The 24147-nt window shown below is 42.0% G+C and overlaps 1 protein-coding gene across 1 annotated transcript in view; it reads left to right on the forward strand.

Moving 5' to 3' along the window:
- The window catches only part of ccbe1 (collagen and calcium binding EGF domains 1), a 44481-nt gene extending 20820 nt beyond the window's left edge, over positions 1-23661 (forward strand). Inside the window, exons 3-11 of the mRNA XM_061263789.1 lie at positions 10261-10313; positions 12197-12331; positions 12900-13037; positions 14851-14957; positions 15919-16027; positions 16526-16665; positions 18364-18399; positions 19996-20031; positions 23100-23661. Coding sequence (XP_061119773.1) covers positions 10261-10313; positions 12197-12331; positions 12900-13037; positions 14851-14957; positions 15919-16027; positions 16526-16665; positions 18364-18399; positions 19996-20031; positions 23100-23354 — 1009 coding nt within the window. The 3' untranslated portion in view covers positions 23355-23661. The remainder of the gene's footprint in view (positions 1-10260; positions 10314-12196; positions 12332-12899; positions 13038-14850; positions 14958-15918; positions 16028-16525; positions 16666-18363; positions 18400-19995; positions 20032-23099) is intronic.
- The last annotated feature ends 486 nt before the right edge of the window (positions 23662-24147 follow it).

Raw genomic sequence — 24147 nt, forward strand, 5'->3', positions numbered from 1 at the left:
CAGGAATGCACCCTGGACAGGTTGCCAGTCCATCGCAGGGCACACACACCATTCACTCACACACTCATACCTATGGGCAATTTAGACTCTCTAATCAGCCTAACCTGCATGTCTTTGGACTGTGGGAGGAAACCGGAGTACCCGGAGAACATGCAACATGCAAACTCCGCACAGAGAGGCCCCCGGCCGACGGGGATTCGAACCCAGGACCTCCTTTCTGTGAGGCGGCAGTGCTACCCACTGCACCATCCGTGCCACCCTCCTGAGCCAATGTCATCCTTTTAATTATATACTCTCTTAGTTTGTTTCAAGTAGCATTGAATATTGTCTGTCTTTATACGTTAATAGTCAACCATTTATTTATGTTTTTCATTTATGTGCACCTCAATTGTGTCGATTTCTATGGTTTCAGTCAGTCTTGTAGCATATAAGCAGGTTTGGTGAGATATTCCTTCAGCACTGCATTTGCTAGAGCCAAGATACTTCCTCACTAACCTGCCTTTTACATCCGAGACATATCCTGTGGCGTATAAACAGCTGGATCTTCACTTGATCAATTCTTGCGTTTTAAGAGGTATGAACCTTCCCGATCAGAATTCACTGCTCTCCCTGCTCTTAATTAAGAAAAATGGAATGAATTATAAAAATAGAAACAAGCACTCTAAAAGCTGGCCTGAGATTAAAAATAAAGCCTTGTGTTACATCCGTACCCCCCCCTCCCCTAAAGGAAGCCTCAAAAGAGTAGTGTGGGGGGTAACTGAGCAAAAAAAAAAAAAAAAAGAAGAAAACATCTGGCCCCAGAGAGGAGGAATGTGAGCAATGTGTTGTGTTCTGCACTCCTGATCAAGAGCGCGCTATCAAGATCCACAGAGCGTTAAAGCACGGAGGAGTCACCGTGCGCCAGGCACAGAATTAAAGGCTGATTCATTTAAGGGACATAAGAAAGCAATTAGGCACATTTTCGACGCGCTAGGAGAATTACGCTGCTCTGGCGCCCGCCCGCACACTCCTTGCCTCGTACTTGAACTGTCAGCGGGCAGGGTGCGGTGTTAAATGATCACGGGCCCTTAGTCTTTCTGCCCGGCCTTTTTTTTCCGCCCGTGCAGAGCACGGGGTGATTTATTCTGCAAGAGAAAGTAAGTGCCAGCGTGTGATTAATAGCTTTGACCATTATAAGTAGTCCTGTAACCTCAGGCTGACATTGACTGCGGATGCGTATAGCGGCAAATACGTTTTTGCGGTGCTATAAAGGAGGCGGAAAGGGTGAATAAGAACATGTACATAATGTACATTTTAGGCAGTGTTGTGCTGCGTATGATGTTTATGATGTAACTACAGACATGTGTATTTTTAGTAGAATGTAACCCGCTGTTCTCATAGGCCGTTTAAAACCCTGCCACACTTGTGTCATAAATGTAACCGCAATTCGCTGGGATTGGGGAAAGGGCTGTAATTCTTTCACTCCGTAGTTAGCTAGTGCACCCCACGGTTATTGGCCAATCAGGTTGCTCTGCACAAGTTTGCGGGAAATCAGAGTCTGCCCACATAACGTGGCCTCTTATTTCTGGCCACAGCTGCCAGAAGCCCACGTGACCCGGTGTGCTTTTAAAAAAAGCGTTGTCATGGGGAGAGAGGAAAAGAAACACACGGTCACGCAGTCAGTGGCCTGAGATGGGAACAGTGACACAGCGTTCAGTGGCCATTTACTCCAGGGCTAAACAGGGCCATTCATTTGTGCTGTCCTCACCACTCCAACCCCACAGCAGCCATGTTAATGTTTGTGGGGTGATTAGAGGGGCTTTCGCTCTAACTGGGGGGGTAAGTGAGGTCATAATCTGCTCCTGACTTTCACAGGAACTCAGTAACTGGATAGGGATTGCTTGAGAAAATTGAACAAACCAAGATGTGCAGGTGGTGCCTTATTCCCCATTCTCTGCACTACGATGGGAAACAAAGCGATTCTGCCACAAAAGATCGGCCCTGAGAACGTTCGTAACGAAAGCTGCTGAGAAAGTCCGTCAGGTTGACCTTCAGTAATGAATGTGAATTTGACTGGAGCGCACTGCGTTTCAGAAAAGCTTCAGGCGTTGGTTTAAGGATAACATCTTTCACCTCTTCAACTGGAGAAACTCATCCGCTCTCTTCTATGTACAGTAAACACGAATCAGTGCATGCTGTAGTTGTGTTATGACAAAAGGTTCTGCAGCATCTGCGATTTCCTTGATTTAGACATCCCTTTACTTCTCGTGAACGTCTAGAAAATGGGCTTGGTCAGCCAGATGCATATGAAGAGTAAAGTGGCTATAACTTTGGGACTTTGCGACTTGCAGTCAAGGTCATTCAGAATCAGTCGGTGTTTCAACAATATTGTCATTAACACTCCCACCACCACCTCTCCTAGCCACAATCACTACCCACCCGTAAAATATGTAGTCGGTTAACAAAATGATTATTTCACCGCTTGAGTGCGTTGACCTTGGCTAATCTCATTCAGCTTGTGTCAGGTCCCCTGGGTCCTCTCTAACATGTGGTTTCAAGTCTGAGGCACACCACATCACAGCCTTGTTCTCACAGAGGACTGACCCGTTTCAAAGTCACACATTAAAGATGCTCGCCTCAGCGAGACCCTTTACTAGAAATGTGCAATAATGACTGTTCTAGCGCATCTTTTGTGTTGTGTAAGGTAACATTTACAGTATTATTATTATTTTTTAGTTTTGAATTCATATGCAGGTACGTATATATTTTTCAGCAATAAGTAAGCATTAAGTTAATACTTATTTCAAGCCTTATGGAAATATGGTAATCTGATCAGATGTGGGTAGAGATTAACATACTGCAGGCGAACATATTGCCTGAAGGTACATTTTCTTGAAGGTGATACCGTGTGAAATAGTTCAGCTTTTCCATTATATTTATCAGGTGAAATCTGACAAATATTGATTTTATATTTTTCCATTAAAATAATGTTCACATTGTACATGATTTTTCTTCATTTATTCATTTAACATTCATTCTGCAGTCATTTGGAGTGACAGGTGTCAGCTTGTAAAATTAGGCACATACACACCTACAGTAGTTACATGGAGGCATAACCCAGCTCCCCTATCACGTATAGTATACTCATAGCACACATACTGGATATCTATGTTATGATTTGTGCATGCAGGGGGGTACATTGGAGTGATATCTTTTATACGTATATATAATGTTACTGTTATTGTAATATTAATCCTCGTTTCCTTGAGTTCCTATTTTTAACATACATGCCAGGGCAGCACAGCAAATACATTCAAGACATGTATCAACTAAAGTGTTTTAAGTTACTAAAGTGAAACAGATTTAATATTATGTTCTGCACGGTAATGCCCTTTGGCATTTCGCAGATGATTTTTACAACCGTGGCTAATAGCAGGTTGAAATTTTAAATCAAGCACAAAATTGGCTTGTGTTGGCCAGTAGTCCATACAACATATACGTATATAACTATTTTCTATGCTGGTTTAGGTTTCAGTTGAGATCTCCGGTAGATAAACAGCTGCAGAGTTACCAATTCCTACCACAGTTTCTCTTCAATATCATTGCAGGAGAAGAGAAAGTGTATTTAGGGTGTTTAATATGAGGCTGAGACAACATGGCACACAAATCGGATAACTTGGTGAAAAAAGATGGACATTTTATATTCTTTCAACACCAAGCATGATTTTCAATCTGTTTACATAGGTGTTTACAAGGAACAAAGCAGTGACAATTAATAAATGTCAGCCTGCTGGCAATACAATCCTTGTACTTTACAGTATGTCTGTGAGGTTTGCTATAAAACCCCTGTAATGGGGGGGAGGGTCTCATCGGATTTTGTACTTAACCCTTGTGCAGTCTTAACATTCTGTATACTCCCCTTGTCCTACGGGGTCAAAAATTAACCACCTTCACTAAAATAAAGCAGCTTAATTGAATTTTAAACCCCAAATCTATTTTGCAAGAAGAAACAACCTGTCACTCATTGCAAACTTTGTCATCAAATTTCAAGTTGAAAAAAAGATCATTTAGGGGGCTTTCTCTGCCGTTAAACGTAGTGGCGGGTCATTTTTCTACCCTTAAGACAACACAATGGGTTAATAGAGGTACAGCGGAGATATAAGCGCTGGCGACATTTTGAGATTGAGCTGATTCTGGAGGCCTGGAGATCCCTGTGGTCGGAGTGGAGCTGCCTGAGCCGCAGTGTGCCTCCCCGGCCCCGCGGGAGGTCGATGAAAAGGACATCATCCGCGAGGGAGCAGCTGGACAGAGGCCCTCCGGAACATGGAGGGGAACATAAAAGGGACTGAGCACACCGACTGGAGGCAGTGGATGGAAGCAGCGGGGGGGAGCAGACCCACGAACGCACATATCTGGAGCCCGGAGATCTCTCGCTGGAGGACCGGAGAAAAAGAGACGCACAGTACCCTGACCCTGACCACGGAGGCCTTGTAGGCTGAGAGGACCACTGGAGGGTCAAGCGAAGGGGATGCGGCAGCAGGAAAGCAATGTGAGATGACTTAAGGAGAGAAGAAAAGTGGTTTCGCGTTGTAAAAAAAAAAAAAACTTTATTACAAATGCCTAGGGCAACATTTTGACAGCAGCGTGAATGCATGAAAGGTTGAGAGGCGATGTGAAAAAAAAAAAAGCTTGGAAAAGCTTAGACATCAGGCCTTAATAGCACATTTGGGCTTGATGTGAACATGAAAAAAAGGGCAGAGAATATCTATCTATCAAAAATGACAGTTAAATGAATAAAAAATATATGCGCTTCAACTGCCCAGTTCACGGTGCTGACATGTTGAAAACAAAAATGCTGGAAAATGAGACACATCATTAAGGAAGCAAAAGCAGAATGTACCCAGATGAGATGGGATCGGGAGCCATAACTCATCCAGAGCTGACCACGAAGCTGTCAAGTCCCCATGAAGAAAATGAGCACATGGGTAGATGCCAGTCAGTCGGATGACAACATGCTGTTATGGCTCGCAAGAATTCATCTTCTATTGATGGATTCCTGTGAACTGTAACAGTTCCCAACCATGTCCCCGCTGAATACTGATTGCAAGATCCCCCACAAAAAGATTTATTCAAGGCTATTCTATGACTATATAACGTTCATTTGATCGGCCCTTACTTATATACAGTATCTACTCCGATGGGTTGGATACCAAGAATTTCAGGATACACAATTGTAGGTACGCTCTCAGAAAAAAGCATTATTTGGCTCCATAGAGGAACCCTTTTCAGTTTTTTTGTTTTTTTGGAACCTTCTGTCCTAGTGAAAGCTCCCAGTGAAAACCACCTGATGAAGAACCCTTGAAGTAGTTTGTGTTTTTTCTATGGAATCAAAGGGTTCCATAGAAAATGTTCTGGGAGTGTACCCACGACCGGGCTGGGCATGACTGGGCAGAACCAGGTGTCAGCTGCCTTGGCAAGCACTTTTCATTATGTGCCTGTCCGTGCCTGCCAGAAGTGAGAGGAGAAAACACTATTTTTGTTTTATGTGTCAGAAACAACTTTGCTGGCCATCTTGCTCGTTGACCTGGGTCAACAGAAAAAGGTATGCACACTATGGCTAATAAGTAAGGAAGAAATGCAGTCAAAATCTATGCGAGGAAGGAAAAATTTAAAACGACTATCGTGAGACAATAGGGTAGACTGTAGGTATGAGGCTTTAATTGAGTTAATGCTATCAAGGGGGCACAAGTTTAGTTTAAGTAGGTTACCAGGTGAATGGAATGAATGAAAATGTAAATATAAGCCCAGAAATATATTTCCAAGGGAACCATTTGATAGTCTCCTCAAATTCCAGCGTCTCTTGTGATTTATTTGTTTTCTTGTAGCCGTTTTACTGGATAATTATTTATATGGGCCCATTATTTTCTATCCGGATCTGTATCCATGGCAATGCTATTCTTTACTTTAAACAGAAGGTCAGTCTAAGGCTACTTAAGCAATAGTTTTAGTTTCTGTTCCAGATTATCTTGAAACACAGAGGGCCAGATGTACTAAGCCTTTTGCAACGATTTTCAGGCGCATATATGACGCATTCTGTCCAGGAAACATGCGTCTTATGTATCAAACTGGCACATAGGGCTGGAACCACATTATGAGTGTGATCTATTTGAGCCATCGCAAGATGCACTTATGTCCTTAATGCATATGGATTTAAGGGTGGATTGCACAAATAAAGGGCAGAGGTATTATAGTGTGGCTGATTATATATTCCGTTGAATCTTCTAAAGTTCACACAATTAACGAGAGTAAAATTGTGTGTGAAATTTCTCTGCCTCTAAAGAGCAGGCGTAAACCAAGGTGCAAGACAGAGACACAGATCTAGGTTTTTAAGATGCACTGAAATAATCTATGCAACAAGAATCACACTATTTCAACCCCCAGAGCAAGAAATCATCAAACAGATTATTAATAGTAAATATTCATTAATGTTTGCAGCCAAGCTATAATTAAGGCTGGGTGGTTGTCACAGAAAATATTTACAAAATAATGTATTAAATCATTATCTAATATCTCATGCAAAGCAGTCAAGCTCATTGCAACGTTACATCTTGCATTTAAGTCAAATGACAATAGCCACCACAGCTGCAATATGTACACATTTTGTCCTGCACTGGATACGCTTTTACATGGCAGCTGATACTTGGATATCACCACAAACAGTGAAGATATTCAATGCACTAAACACATGTTTTAACTGCGCTGTTTAAGATCTGTCACTTTTGCAAAATGCGGTTCGTAGGCAGTCCCGTTCGCTGATTGCGTGATGAGCTGTAGCCTGTCAGAGACAGTGCATGTCTTCCATGTGTTTGTGGTTTTGTGCTCACACTAGCCTGTCAGAAAAGGGTGCTAAATCTAGCCAAAATGTAAGTGCCAACCACACAAGCGAATAGGTTTACACATGAAATTCATAACATATGAAAATATACAGCCGCCTTTTGGTTCTGAAGTGAATGCCAAACTGTAATTGCTCACCTCGTACTGTTCATGTTGAAAACACTTCCGCAGATCTGATAAAATGCAGTCAGTGTGATCACTGATGCAGTTTCGTAACATATCAAGGATAAAACTATTTCAGACTGGTCTAAAGCATTAGACCGATCTTTTTTTTTTTCTCTTGTAACACTAGTCTAACACAATTTAGTCTATTGCATAAGCTTTCTGGCCAATTTGCAAACTGGCTTCCATAATTCACAATAGTTTCAGCTGTCTCAGTTTAGAACATACACAATTTTCTTATTAAGTTGTGACAATATTATTATAGATTACAATATTATGTGCATGGTAGATTATGGTAATTGCCAGCTGTGCTGAAGTACCTGTTCATTTCCTGATGGTGATGGTCTATATACCGTAATTGTTTGGGTTATATAGACCATGTATACACTCAGTGAGCACTTTATTGTGTAGGCCTGTACACCAGTTTGTTAATGCAAATACTTCATCAGCCAATCATGTGGAAGCAAATAAATGCATAAAAGCATGCAGATGTGGTCAATTGGTTCAGCTGTTTTTCAGACCAAATGTCAGAATGGGGAAGGAAGGTGAGAGTATCTCAGAATGTGCTGCGCTCCTAGGGTTTTCACACAGAACAGTCTCCAGATTTGGTAGAGAATGGTGCGGAAAAAAAAAAAACATCCAGTTAGCAGCAGTTCTGCAGACAGAAATGAGTCGTTATTAAATAACAGAGGTCAGAGGAGAAGGCGCAGACTTGGTGAAGCGGACAGGAAGCTGACAGTAACGCAAATAACCAAACAGTGGTATGCAGAAGAGCATCTCTGAACACACAACCTGTCAAACCTCTAAGTGGATAGGCTATAGTAGCAGAAGAAAAGAAGTCAAATAAATAGCTTATAAAGTGCTCACTGAGTGTATAGTTACCTGCTGCTCTTTATCTAATGTATATACAGTAAACAGTAGCGGGTATATTTGAGTAAATCTCAATCCCATGTATCCTCATGGTATTAGTTAAGTAGTCAGATGCATGCCTCATTACTCTATGACAAATACAAAATAGCCACTTCTTATGCAACTTATAATCCCTTTCAATTGAGTGAAGGAATTTTTAGATAGCTGCCAACTTCTGTCTGTCTGTCGTTGCACTTTCCGCCTCATTTCTGGATTTTGTTGGAGATTTTCCATTTGTAATTGTTGCAGGATTTAAAACTTTAAAAACTTTTAAAGTCACCTCCACATTTTCTTGTCTTAACCCTTAGATGCGTCTGTGGGTCCAAAATGATTCAGTTGTTTTTCTTTTCAATTATCTCTCTGAATAAGCTATACCAACTCTTCCTCCATGAATTCTCCTAAAAAAACATTATTGATAGAAAGATTATTTGTTTCAACATTCTTACAATTTGAGTAAAGATTAGTTTTTTTGTTAGTACCCCTTGTTTACATAGGCCGGGACATTTCTGACCTTATTCTCGTAAATAAAAGATCTGGGGCGATGGCACCACACCACTGCTATGGAACAGGTATATCAAGAAATAAAAAGTAAATAGTACATTTCTTTAATTCATTCATTTGATTATTTTTCTTTCTTAAATATATTATTCGGTTTTTTTTTAACAGCATGCCACGAATCTTCCTGAAATACTAACAAAAAACCAAATGCTTTGTGACATGCATTGTTGAAACTTCAGGGCACATTAAATGTGGTAGGACTGAGTGTCCCTGGGAAGGTCAAGGGTTTATTGGGAAAGCACACTGGCAATATCATCCTGTATTTCCATGTGAAATGGTTAACTCCAGATAAATACTCCTTGTAGTGAACCCCCACTTCTCTGACCTCTCTTCCAGTCCCTCCCAGAAAGATTGCACGGTTGATTGTCTGGTCTTGACTTTCTGAGTCTCCTCCAAAGTGTGATGTATTGTTGAACCCAGGAAAGGTTCCGTGGGGAGTGTCTGTAATGTCTTACAATCTGCCCAATCAGAGACCCTGACTGTCATGAATAAAATACGGTGCACACTACAAGGGTACATACTGCCCTGATGAGGGAAACCCATAATGCCAGGTCATGGCCAATGAGTCTGCTAAATCCTTTGTGTATAACATGAAGCATATCGCATACCGTAATGACATTGTGCCATTAACATAGATGCACTTCTGGTGCAGCCCATCCTAGATGTTTAATGAGCTGTGCTCCGCAGCCCAAGTTAATGATTGCTGGGATATAATCCAGTCTATTGCCCTGTGGTCTAAAATGGATGGTCCATTCCGTGTTTGCATCATTTAGCTGTTTACAGAGATGAGAGAAAGGGACAGGGGAGCAGTGATCTTTGATCAGGATGACCTCCCACTGCCTTGTAGACAGAGTTCATGTCCCAGTAATGACTCAGTCACCCATCAGGCAAGTGGTCAACTTTTAGCAAACCCAAAAGGACACTGCTGCGCTCTTAGTCCCTTGCATTATACACGATATGGACAAAGTGAAATGTAATGACAACTTTCAATAAATCTGCTGATGTTTGATATCAGGAAAGGCTGTTTAATGGATAATATTTTTTAAAGGAATATATAGAACAGTACAGTATCTACAAGTAAAACAAGAAAATGCCCTATGAGCTACAAGCCAGCTGAATTAAAAGAAGACAAAATAGGTGCTCAACAGCCAAACAGGACAAATAGACAATATTAGATTCCTTACATGGATAACTTCACAGAGACTTACCCAAAATAAGACACGAGGAAGCACACAGGGCTAGCAATTCATATCTTCCTCAGAGTCAGAAAGCTCTGTGTGTTCCACCATTTCTTATTTCAAGCAAGTGCCTGTGAAGTTGTCCAGGTAAAGAGTCGAGAGGTCATTTCAAACTTCTGCCATATACCCTGCTCAGTGGGATGAATGTTGGATTCAATATCGACAAATATATATTTATTGGGAGGGGGGGTGCAGTGGGCTCCTTCATGAAAAATAGTATTACAGTACATTAAATCATGCAATAATTGTTAACGCTCCCTCATGAAAAATAGTATTACAGTACATTAAATCATGCAATAATTGTTAAAGCATCAAATAAAAATGTGTTTAGGATATTTTTTTAAAGAGCATATTCATCTGGCTTTGGACAGTATATGTGCTTCTCACTGCTCTATCCTTGATTTGTTTGTGATGACCCACTGACTCAATGTACTGTGCTGCTATTTCTAACCATGTGACCAAGCAGCAGTGCACGCTTGTTTATGTTGTTCTGTACGTCTAATATTTGCTTTCTTTGCAGGAAGAAATGTTGTGAAGGCTTTAAATTTGTACTGGGGCAATGTATTCCAGAAGGTACGTGAGCTCGTAAACTAGGAGTTTATGGGAATTCTATCATTCCTTATTCTTTCATATACACAGGTGAATCTGGTTAGGGGGAACTACAGACTGTAAAACTGAGCAGTGTGAATTTCAGTTGTTGTCTTTGAAAAAAAAAGTTCTGTTGACTTTGGCTTTAAGCCTAGGCAAACCTTGAAAGTCAATACAGTAAAATACATTTCCAAGCTTGCTTGCACCTTCCTCTAGTTGTAAGCAGTCATTCACAAACCAAGGAAGTATATAATTTCTGACATTGTTTCCCTTCACTTTTTTTTGCCAAAACCAATTAAAGCTATTTGGTTAAATGTATTTTCATTCCCAGTTGCAGGGTATAATTGAGTTCAACTGAAAACATTATGTGCGGATGAATGACATGGGTTTTGAGCTTAAATTACAAACTACAACTATTGTGCATGCTGTTATGTACCAAACTGCCATCACTTTGTAGAACTGAATTGCACAGTAATGCCCATAAGTAGATCATTTGTAACTCTATATCTGTGGAAACCAGTGCCTGGGTAGATACATTAGTCACCAAATAAACATACAACATGAGAATATGATAATGATGTGACACAATATGAGAATACATTATTTGATCAAACCCAACTGCCCGAAGTCAATGTGAGGTAGATTTCGAAAAAGATATTCAGCCGGGATTTATGGAGAGAGAGGCAGGTCCTTCATCGGTAATGATGACTCATTCATGTTTGTTTTGCCGGCTGGCATACATATTGTTCGCAGATTACCTCCTCGTTAGTCTATGCTCTCTCTATCATGAGTGGCACGTGAGAGAATGAAACATGTTTGTACATACAGATTAGCCCATATTCCATAGACAACACATTTCATACATTTCTACTTTCAAGGTACAGTACTGTACTTCAATTGTTTACGACCCTGACATCGTACTTCAGGTACATAATGTGACTTTGAGGACCAAATATACTGCAGTATACAGTCATTTCAGTTACTACCAGACTACCAGCATCTCGTGAAATCTGATGCCATGGTGAAACAACAAAATGTAAATGTATACAGCTTTAAACCACTTTAGCTTTTTTTTATCACCTGGGTGTAATATTTCTTGTGTTCTACTGAATACAAGTGAGTTCTTCACAGATGGTTTGTGCTAACATTGGAAGTCAGTGTAAAGGATAAATATTGATATAATAGAGGACTTATTTTCAAATACGAAATTGGATAGACTGAGCAGCCAAGTCTTTCTGAGGTGCTGGGCTGGAAGAAAGAAGATAGCAGATCACAGAGGTCTCTTACAAAAGGCAATCTCAATTTATTTTTTATACAGTGCTTTCACCAGTTCCGATTACAGGAAAACCCCTGTCATTTTTATAAACTGCCCTTAATTTTTCAGCAAGAAAAGTAGTGGCAGTGTTTCTTCTGTTTTTACCATAATTCCGTTATTTTGACTTGCAGCTGACGAGAAAATAAAACAAACAAGGGCTCCCGCCATTGAGCCTGCATTCGTATGTGATTTAGTTTCTACCCGGGAAATGCTTATAAGGGTGAAAGGCAAGCCATGCACCACTAGTATGCTTTACATGTGTGATTGTGATCATAGGCAATGGTGTGATGGTAGACTTATGGTTTGTGTAAGAGCTTGTTCGTCATGCTGCTTCGCGGCATGGAAGCCAGGATCTTGACCAGGTCCCCATACGTCTTAAACAGACTTTCTTCTCGCCCTCCTTCATTATATTAACATTTTTTCATTTGTGTATGTCCTCTATTTTTATTACAGTTTGACAGAAAATATGTAAAAAAAAATAAAAAAAAGTTACATGTCACACCTTCAACTAATGTGAAAGTGCTGGTCTGTTCTTCCCCCTACGCTGGTGAAGACTATGACGTGTGTGCAGGGGCCCCGTGCGAACAGCAGTGCACGGACCACTTTGGGCGGGTGGTGTGCACGTGCTACTCCGGGTACCGCTACGACAGGGAGCGCCACAGGAACCGAGAGAAGCCATACTGCCTCGGTGAGACTCGTTCCAGCTCCTCCGGGACCAGGAATGTTGTGTGCACCATGAATGAACTTCTTGTGCAACCGGAGCCAAAAAGCAAGGGCACCCATTAAAGTGGTGTGTGGTCCCTGCTTCAGCGATTGTTTGCAAATCAGATTAGCTGTTTACTTAAGTGGGTGAAGTAGGGCTGGGGGGTGGTATTGTGTTAATATAATACATGTTCGCTGTCAGCCAGTTGTTTGCATAGTTTTCATCCAAGTTGAAAGCGCATTAGCTCTGGTGTTCTTTGTGGGCACTTTGTGGGCGTTTAAGACAATGCGATGCGCACTCTAACGGGGATTAAACAGCAAGCGTAGTCATAGATTTAAAAGCCTTTCCACCCCGTTCTCAGGAAAAGTTTTATGCGTTGCCTTGTCAAATAACCTTTTTTAAGTCCAAAGGATTTGAGGTCCTGGCGAGCGGCCCGTTGTGGGAGAGACGCTGCGTTGGGTTTGTGAATCGGCGCGTTGACGTGCAAGAGCACGGTGCACAATAACGGTGCCCGCGTGCCTCTGCGCCCCCGTGTCCCACGCTGTGTCCGCAGACATCGATGAATGCAGCAGCAGGAACGAGAGCGCGTGCTCCCAGGTCTGCGTCAACCTTCCCGGGACCTACAGGTGTGACTGCGAGGGGGGATTCTTCCTGGAGGAAGACGGCAAAACCTGCACTAAAGGGGAACGAGGTAAGCTTACCTGAGGCTTCAGGAGCCATTCCACCGCTTGAACAAGGCCTTTATAGATTACAGTTATTATTATTACTTTCTTGTTGTCAAGACGTTTGCTTAATTTCAGCACCCACAACTCTTTGTTTCCATCTCACAGTTATGACATCCCGTATGGTTATTACTCAAAGTGTCTGTGCTGCTATCTGGCTGCGTATCGTCCCACTCCACGGGTGGGGGACACGCAAATGTCAGATGTTTGGCCCCAGATTTGGTTTTAAGTAGAGCAATGTGAGCTTGATAATTTCTTGCTTCCCCTCCTGAGACGGTCTTACTGAACCGTTTAGGAGGAAAGGCCGTGAGATGAGTTCACAGCCCGGCGTCTCGGACCGTGAGCGCTCCGACCGCTCCCCCGAGCAAGCCGGGGAGCGCTCATGACATCAGACACAAGCCGAATTGGGGAGAAGAAATCCCATTTTACAGATGGTTTGTGACCTCGGAGCCCCTTTCTCCGTTGAATCCCATGTCCCCCTGCTTCCCCTCTTATTGTTTTGCGCTCGGAGGCCGAATGTTTTCATATGACCGCGGCAGTGAAGAATGGAGCATGGTGTGGAAGCACTTAAAAGGGCTGTTATGTGGGACGGTGATCAGACGGGCTGTGACCTCTCACCTGCACCAGGACCGTGTCCTTATCTCCAACTGTGACAGAGTCGCAGACCACTGCAGCTGTGCTGGGATATGAGCTCTCTGTCGCTAGTAACGCTCGCAAGACGAGCTCCTGGCAGTCCCGTGCAACATCCCATAACCTATGAAAATGATTCATGGGTATTGGCCGAACCGGGCTTTGCGAAATCCATCATTTCACACAAGCGCGGGGAGTTTTCTCTCAGGAAATTAGATTTGCAATGCACGCACTTTCTCTCGCTTGCTCACAATATATGAATAATCAAATCGGTAATCGAGTTTCAGAACACGACACCAGGGACTTCCCATCGAATGCAGCCACATAGCTGTTCTGTTCATCATTCTTTTGTAAGTTAGGGATTAAAACACATTTTCTGTATGACATTTAAGCAACAAGTAAACAAAGTAAGGAAAAAAGGAGTATGAAGTGTGTGGTTAATAAAGTTTAATGTTTTACCATGTGGCTCAAATCAAAAGTGGAATGTTCCGGTGCTGACTATGGATGGGAGTTTCAATATGGTGATGCATAACTGGCTATACTCTGGTCAGGAAGGGTGAGCCACAGAGAGAACTCCTCTGGGTGGGGTGGGGGGTTGGGGGGAGGTGTGGGCATTTGCTGGGGGGGGGGCAAGAAGTCTACTTGTGACATCACTAAAACTGTGGAGTGCACTGGCACTGTGGCTAAACTGGCTTTGCTGGTCAGCTGCAGAGGGGAAATAAACATTCAGCTGACTTAATATGTTCTGAAGAAGAAGTATTTGCCATCCTATATTGATGGGGATACTCAAAGAATTCCCCCAATTCCCACTGGGCATTCTACATTTTGGGGGGGTGGGGAGAAAGTGGGGTAAATACCTAAAGTTAAGATTTAATTTTGTCTTGTCTTTTGCACAGAGAAATTATTATATATGGTGCATATGAAAGAAAACATTGGTATATATTGTAATAGATATGACCATGTCATTTTAAAGGCAATTTATTTACAGTCTGAATCCATCTCTTCAGCATTGTGGTTGAAAATATATCGCTAGCTTTCCTGCTGCCATTTTGCTTTGCATCAAAACGTTTCTCAGCTGAAGCAGCAAGTCAACTGCTGTACAGTACGACCCCCAAAATCAGTAAGGGTGATTTTCTTTTGCCTCTCCCGCAGCGAGCCACTTCCAGAAGTCGGAGAACGTGATGAAGACAGGAACATGCTCAGCAACCTGTGAGGACTTTCACCAGATCAAGAGCACCGTGCTTCAGCTCAAACAGAAGGTGCTGAAGGCATTACATTACATTATTGGCATTTGGCAGACGCTCTTATCCAGAGCGACGTACAGTTGATTAGACTAAGCAGGAGACAATCCTCCCCTGGAGCAATGCAGGGTTAAGGGGCCTTGCTCAAGGGCCCAATGGCTGTGCGGATCTTATTGTGGCTACACAATAAGGGATTAGAACCACCAACCTTGCATGTCCCAGTCATTTACCTTAACCACTACGCTACAGGCCGCCCCATCTCAGCATCTCACTACACACACACACTTAATGTGCCCGTCCATAACCACTGCGCTAACTCACATCTACTGCATCGGTATACAGGGCGGCCTGTAGTGTAGTCGCTAAGGTAAGACTGTGACCCGGAAGGTTGTTAGCTCAAGCCCCGGTGCCGCCACAATAAGATCAGCACAGCTTGAGCAAGGGCCTTGGGACGCCACATTGCTCCCTGGGCTCCAGGATCTTGTGAATTACAGCATAAATTATGCAGCCATGCAAACACATATGCCATCTTATTGGCCACATTAATCTATACATTTTTAAGCACTGAATGGCTGGTATGTGAAGTGCTATTGTTTGACTGCAAAGGTTGGCAGGTAATGTATACGCAAAGTTCAAGGAGAGTCCCCTGGTCTCTTTGATGTCGAGGGGCGCCCCTCGTGAAAGGAAGGAGGGTCCGTGTTGGTGTACCTGGTGCGCTTGAAGTGATTTCCTGTTATACATCTCAGAAGTTTACAACTATTACAGCTTTTGTATTGAGTTACCGGTTTGACGGATCGTTCCTGTGTTGTGATAGATTTTTTTATGCATTTCGCCTTGTGTTCAAAGGAACCCTCACCGTCTGAAAAACATATTGACAAACCAAAGCAAAGCATTACTTTTTAACCCCTCCAGCTGTTGTTACAGCGCTAGCTGACAGCAGAACCAAGTCCGTGACATTACGCCCGGGTCTCTCTTCCAGATTGCCTTGCTGCCGATCAGCGCTGAAATAAATAAGCAGATGACCAGCGATAAAATGCTGACATCACACTCATACCTGCCCGGGCCCCCTGGACAACCTGGCACACCAGGTGAGGTGCAGTCAGATCAAAGTACTGTCAATTCACCGCAGGTGCTTGGTGGGTCAAATTAGAGGGTCAGATTTCGTTTCTGATGTTCTTTGTTTTTTATTTAGTTCTTTTTTTTGGGGGGGGGGGGGGGGGTTTATCTTGGTTCATTATGCATGTTCATTCGTTGCAGAGACTGAATGAATTTCAACGAAGGAATAAACCAAACTTTTGCTTTACTTTCCCAACTGAGAAGTTAAGGACAAGGCGCACTGCACTTTAGACTGAACCTAGGAAAAGCTACCTCTACTCTAATGGCACTGCGCTGAAGCAGGCCTACTGCAGCCTGGGTATTTAATGGCACTGAGCTGAAGCAGGCCTACTGTAGCCTGGGTATGTAATGGCACTGCGCTGAAGCAGGCCTACTGCAGCCTGGGTATGTAATGGCACTGCGCTGAAGCAGGCCTACTGCAGCCTGGGTATGTAATGGCACTGAGCTTGTTAATTGGTGCTCTGCCTCAGGAATGCCAGGACCGAAGGGACTCTCTGGACACGACGGACCGATGGGGCCCCCTGGACTCCCCGGCCCCCGGGGACTGATGGGCCCCATGGGACCCTCGGCCGATTTGTCCCACATCAAACAAGGTCGCCGTGGCCCCGTGGTCAGTACCGCCGTCCCCAGCACACAACACATCATCCGTCTCAGAATCATCAAGGGAGAATTACAGAGGTGTGAACTTTACAAGACCCCCTAAACAAGCAGCTCACAGTCCAGGTCCGAGGGACCCGCACTGAAAGACTCGTGAAATATTTATTGTGCTGCAAAACAAAAATAATTTTCTTTTTTTTTTTTAACCGCATTATACGATTATTTATCTTGAAAAGAATGTAGAGGATCAGTCTTCCTGAGTGTTTTATTATTGCAAGAAATATTTACTCCTGTGACCCCCCACATTTCACAGGCTTTTTTCCTTGTGCCTTTTTTTGTGAATATTATTCTTTCTGGAAATAACTTTTCTGTACAGTAAAGAAAAACTGATGCCTGGATAAATCAAGTAAATCAATATATTATTAAATACATAAACATGCAATGAGAAACTAAGTGATTTGGCAAAACAATAATTTTAATCACAAAAATGTTCCAGTGTTCATTTACAATTCCAAGTTGGACACTTGCAGGCAACATATTTTCAGTGCGAGGACTGGGCATTGCTTCATCAAATCCAGGAAAAAGACTGTTCCTGGTTTCCACTGGCTGTTGTGACATGTGAACTGAGCAATCTCCATGTTGTTTCTGCTCCCAGCTGTGGCTCCTCAGCTTGCTCCTTCCTCATGGGATTTTAGCACAGCCAATAGGAAACTGGGAGAATCCTCGTGGTCCCTGCTCTCCTTCCTGGTTTGGACTCAGTGTAATGAGTTTGATTTACCTCCCGAAGTCTGTTTGGGTATGAGCCAAGTGGCCTCAGTGTTGCCTCTTGCATTGCACAGGGACTTCAAACGAGCGTGTGATATGTAATGTCTGCCGACAGATCTCCCTTTATGCTGAAGCAGAGCATAAAACCTCCTTGGGTCTGACAAATGTTAATGGTAATAACAGGGAGTAATACTGAAGTCATTACACAGTTTATTTATTGTTTTCTTTGGCTCCTGCTTGATGGTGTCCCTAAGACCAGCCGTAAACGTGTCTGTTTTTGTTAACCTCCCACTTTCCTTATTTGATTGGAATTTATTTGAATTAGGGAATAGAGAGTTTGACAGAGGGAAAGCATTTGCATACGGAGGAGATTGTTGAGAAATTCTCCGCGGCTGAGATGTTATCTTGTCAGCAGGGAGTAGTGACACATTGTTTCACAGTCCAGCTCATGACTCAGGTTTGTTGCATTAGATGGAAAAAAAAATTACATCCTGAGAAATATTAGTAGATATGACATTTTTATCACATTCATATGAGTGTTTATACTCAAACTGCTCGCTGGGCTCGTGTTGTTTTGCTGGACGTGCTTGAAGACATATGACCCCTGTTGCCGAGATACAAGTATGTGCGGAGATGAGGCTGGTGTCCTGCGACCGGGCCGGGTCACATGTGTTTCTGAGTATCCCGCGGTTACGTCTGACACGCGAGGCGTGGTATGTGCCCACCATGAATCAGCCTGTAACTGAGAACGGGTCTCGCGACTCCCGCCCTGGCTATCTCTGCCGGTGATGTCTGCACTACGCTCAGAGGTTTTATGACCAAAGCTCGCATGTGCCACATAACTGTAATCGAGACTGCGCTCGAAATCAGTCCTGCGCATTCCATCATGATTCAGCAGAATGAGCTATGAATTTCAATCATTTGTTTTGTTTTGTGTTTTAAACAGGGTCCTCCCGGTGCCCCAGGAAAAGATGGCATGAAGGTATGTTTGGAGTTGCTTGTTCTATATTATCAAAACAATCCGATTTTATTACTTGGGTTTGCACCGAAATATCAATATTTCTAAATAATATTCAATGATGTTCAAAATCAACTCTAACCTGTCAACAATTAAACAGCCCATCGCTCAAGCTTAATTTGAGCTCAACAACAGGAATGCACAACTGACTTCAAAAAAAATATTCACATCTGAATTTCTGATGTTCATAAACAAGGCAGCCGTCTCTCAGAGTGAGATTTAAAGCAGTGAAAAATGGTTGCATAACTACAACTACAAGCCAACATCTTTGTAAATCAGTTGCAAGCCTCATCAGGTTTGGGTGTTCATAAATAAACACATATATTTGCCAAAGCATTCACACAATATGCACTGAAAGATCAGTTCAGTGAAGAATAACACACAGTCAGAATTGATTTTATTCTCACTATGTAATCAAACCAAACAGAAGACTCAATTCCTGACCACTGTTCAAGCTCTCTTATGCATAAAGATTTACTGAAAACTTCACATATTTGAACTTAAAAAAAAATTGTTCATCCACCTTGCTATATAATAAAAGGAACCCTCATCATATTCCTTTTTGTTTAATTTAATTAAAACTTACTTTCCTGTAACTGAAGACCCCACATGGTATGTAGTATATTAAACATAATATTTTTATTTTAAACTTCAATTTAAGTCATTTTGAATAAACTGTGAAAGTTGAGGTAAATTGGATTACATTGGGAAATTCTCCTTAAAGTGTACCCACAAAACATGTTTGGTTAGATTATGGGCTTGCAGATGGAACAGCTTAAGGACGATATGCACTTTGACATGGACTTTTGCAGCTCTGTGTGCGTTTGGTAATTGTTTATGTGGAAAACATGTTCATGTTAATGTTCATTTTTCTGTCTGCCAGTCACAAATCAAAAACATCTGGCACAACATACAGTACCTCGTATACTGCATAAGTTATCACAACAGTCAGGTTTATATTTCCATGTGCTACTTTTCATAATTACAAGTTTAATGGTAGTCAAGTGCCAAATGTCATAGATCTTATTTTGGGTAGCACAATGCTTGTGTATCAGACTCCCCTCTATAAAGTAACCCTTGAGGCCAAAATATGACAGTGACTACGTGTACTTGTCATGCCAATTAGTAGTTCAAAGAGTTGAGCAAATCTTTTATTCTTCAAGGCAGTTGTTAGCCGTCAACTTCATACAGCTTCACGATGCATTTAATTAGCCTCATTCTTTCTCCTAATCGGTAGCTAAATCGACAATATTGATCACGTTGCCTGCCGATGTTACACATCTCAACTGCCAGTGCTCTTCAGGTGGGATGACCTTTGATTGATCCGGGTGGAATAAAAGTGTAGAAAGTTTACAGCTGACTTACAGCTGACTTATTTTTCACATTTCAGGGAAGCATAACTGTGGGGATTCTTGCACAATTTGCACCTACTGTAATGTACACTTGTCAGTCAAGCAGATTACAGTGAGAAAACACAGTAATTATGGCCATTACCATTGAGCTATATGCAGTGTTATCTTTCAGTTTATGAATGTTTAATACTGGAAATTGTCTTTGTAGGGGGACAGAGGGGTTCCTGGACTCACTGGACCTCCGGTAAGACATTTTACATACAAAGGGCACATGGAAATGTGCACAATACAGCTGTTTCTATATGCCTGATTTCATTACCTTTACCTCCAGGGTACTGCATGTGATAGTACACCTTAGAAGTGAATGGTCCATGTAAGGAAGAGAATTCCCATGAAGTTTTAGTCCACAGCCGGGTGCTCCATGTCAAAGCTGATTGGTTCTGCCCTTCTTGACTTACAAAGATTTTATCTATTTGCAATTACAGTATACGGGGATTTCCATGATATAAAGGTCCAAGGGAGACCAGTATAGAACGAACAGGAGGAAAACAAATACCTGATATAGCATACAAATACCAATGTCTGCAATTGGCCGCTTCTGACAGAATGTAATAGACATGACATGGTGTTCCAGCAGAGTTGAGAGAAAGCAGCAAGGAATACTCACTTGATAGAATCTTGATGGTTCAAGGTACAGTGCATTATGTTCATATTTGTAATTAAGGATAGATTCATATTTATTTGACTTCAGGACTAGAAGTACAGCACATCTCATATCTAGTGTTCTACCCAGAGTATTTATTTTAAAGCTAAGAAAAATATAACTTTTGTCCATCCCTTCAATCTATTTTGATTTATTGCATACTGTACATAACTTTTCTTGACAAGACTTGTAAACCTAAACCTATTAAATCTTGTCTTGTGTATAAGACAAGATTTTTGTAAACCTGAGACATTTGAGTGGGTGTATTTGAGTACAAAATAGTCATTGATAGCATAAAATGCCAGCAAGACTGTAAAGCCAGCTGAAATCTGGCTCTGTGGTGACTCTTTCCCCAGACAGATATATTGGAGGACCTTGCGGTGTAGTCAATACAATCTTTAGTTACAGGACATTGTGTGAGCATTGTTGACATGTGTCCAAAACACTAAGGCCTACATTGTGAATAATTTATGGAGTGTGTTGCTGCAAATTGGATTCTTCACTGGTGAAGCGTTCTATATTATGAAGCCACTTGTCTTTTGGAAGAGATATTTTGTTAACATACTGATGTTTTTTCACAATATACTACTGTTACGGATTTTTGTAGAACAGAGTAAAATGGTCAGTGTAAAAACACAAGTACTCACAGTCCCTGTTGGACTCTTTATGAACTCTGTCAGTGTTAAATGAACACTATTTTTATTGCATACAGTATTTCTGACACTGATGGAATGGGTCGGGTACAACAGAAGAACACATCAGTAGGTTGAATGGGCTGAAGTTTTGCAGGACATGGTTCCTCTTATCTGTAAATCATTAAGAGAGAACTTTGTAGTACATGTTTTTTAAATAAACTCTTCAGAGACCTGTAGTTGATCTTTATTAAATGGTATCGTTCAGTTTTTCGCTGCCTTCAGTTTCCAGGCATCAACCACAATTGAATTTTTATTTAAATATTTACTGCGATCACATATAGATATACTCCATATTTCGGATATTATCAGATCTGTCATTTTCATAATTTCCACCATATTTCGCATGTACATTTTCTCTGTGTGAAGGGTCTCCTGGGTTATTTGGATCATAAGATGCCTTTTCACGATTGGAAAATGTTGTGAGGTCATTGTGGATCATATACAGCATATTTGATTTATCAGAGATTGGTGCTGACAGTCCTGCCAAGGTTTGTACCTTGGAATTGCTTTCTGTGAGATATGATCTCTTCTTTTACAGAGCCTTTTGTTCAATGACGTTATTACATTAGTAATTTTGTAATGCTGTATTAAACATTGTGCATAATGTTCAGTGATTCCAATGCACTATACAGCCATCCATAAAAAATTATTATAATACTATTAACTTATAACATAATTATGAAAACTGGAAATTGCCATGAAATTAGGAAGGATATTTATTTTTATTATTAATTTAATATTGATGACATTACGTGGGAATACCTGGACAATTCACTAATTGTCTAATGTAAAACAGATTACTGGACTCAATTGCTGATTTTCCATTTCCATGTCCTATTGTTCTATTACCTATTACAGGAAACAGCATGATCAAATCAAATGTAAAAAAAAATGACAATGGGGTGCCCCACTGATTAGCCAATTGACACACAGAACTTCACAGTTGTGCCTGTAACATGCAAAATAGTGCTCTCCTTTAAGTTACTGCCTAGTTAAAAAGCAATAGGTGCATTATCTAGAATTGGAGGAGGCGAATGCCAGTCTTCCCCCTGAAGGATTTCAGTGGATGTTCTAGTTGAGGATGTTGTAGATTGCTTCATATTTCATATCTTTATGTATGTGGCCATTAATCAGAGAACTGCTAAAAGGTTTTAACGGAAACCAAAAGAAAGTATTTGTTTTCATGCCAGTATAATAATGAATGGTGCATGCTATAAAAGTCTACTATAGACTGATCATTTGATCAGCTCGTACAGAAAAGGCGAACATAGCAGGAATAGTGAAATTGCAATAGACTCAAAACTCTTTTTTGACTGCTCAACTCCTGTTCAAACTTAGTTTGAGTCAAGGACAGCAGGACTTAACCTGTCACACATCACTATTACTGAAAGTGTTGACTCAAGCTAGGCTTGAGGTTTTTTTTGTGACTGGTTACATCCCACTGTGAGGATTTAGTGTCTGGGACTGGCCTGTCAATTCATTTATCATCGAGGCCTTTTGAAGCTCATCTGCAGCAGCGATCCGTGCATTATCCATAGGAAGCCGTGCTCTGTAAATGCCATCCGCCACGTTTTTCATATTAGTTTCCCAGGATGTTTTGGATTTTCACACTGAGCCGCACACAGGCACCTGTGCACGGATTTGGGACGGGGACGGATTTGACATGGTGGGCGCCCGAGGCCCCCCCCCCCCCCCCCACCACCACCACCACCGCCCCGCAGCCAAACCAAGCTGAAAGATGAGAATGTTGAAAATCTCAGGGAATGCATTTGATTTTGCCGGAACATTTCAACCAGGTTTCAAATGTTAGTGTTTGTGGTGTGGAGTGGTGTGTGTTTGTGTGTGTGTGTGGGGGGGGGTGGGGGGGGGGGGGTGAATGAGCGTTATTTGTTGAAATTCTGTCTCATCGCCCAGGGCCCGCCGGGATCGTTTGACTTCCTGCTGCTCCTGATGGCAGACATCCGCAATGACATCGCCGAGCTGCAGAACAGAGTGTTCGGCCCACGGACCCCCTCCTCAGGGGAGGAGTTCCCAGTGGCCGCTGACAACTGGAGGGAGAATCAGGACATCGTGGACGTGGGGTCTGGTGAGGACTACAGACAGCAGGGGGCGGCGAAGAGCAACAGGAAGAGGAAACCGACACGGACTTTAAATGGGCCTGATTGGTGATGCTTTGTTCGAGTGCGGACGTGAGCTGGCCCAAGTTTATCTCTTAACCTACAGCACCGCCCTTCAGCACCGAAGCGAAACAACCAAGCAATGTTCGGTCTACTGAAAGTGCCTTAGGACCCACAGAGGGCGAACCATTCAAAACACAAGTACCTATGCAGGAGTAAACGTCAAAATATTTTATTTTATTGAACTGCTTATACAAAGTGCTATTGTATTTCTTGTCGTGAAATCTTTATTTTTATAATATAGATATAGGTATATATTTATATTTTTTCATATTTCAAAAGTGCCTTTTGTCAACAGATTAAACATGGATGCTGACACTTTAAGTGTTGTTCTTTTTTATGCACATAACTCAGATGTGTCATGCCTCTTCCCGCAACCACAGATGAGATGTTTATGCTGTGGGTCTGTGGCTGTCTGAGTTCTCGTTCTTAGGCAAATGATCCTGTCTGTTCCCCTAATCTAACAGGCTTTGTTTAAGGCTCTCTGGAACACTATCGCACTAAGCAGTGTCTTTCATTGCCATGGTTACTGCGTAAGTGTGCAGTTTTTCATGAAGGCCTGAGTCCAGCAAAATGATCCATGAAAGATCAATTCAAACAGAGGAACATATGGTTGCTCAATTCTAAGTAGAAGGATTCAGTAACCTTGCTCATTTGCCAACCTCTGGCCACAATATACAATTGACGGATATGTCTGTAGTGTATTTCAGTTAAGCTGCACAAAAAACAAACTATTCAGGCTCATCTTGCCTCAACCGAAATGGGAAAAGCAGACAATACAAAGT

Source organism: Conger conger, chromosome 12, assembly GCF_963514075.1.
Source record: "Conger conger chromosome 12, fConCon1.1, whole genome shotgun sequence".
NCBI lineage: Eukaryota > Metazoa > Chordata > Actinopteri > Anguilliformes > Congridae > Conger > Conger conger.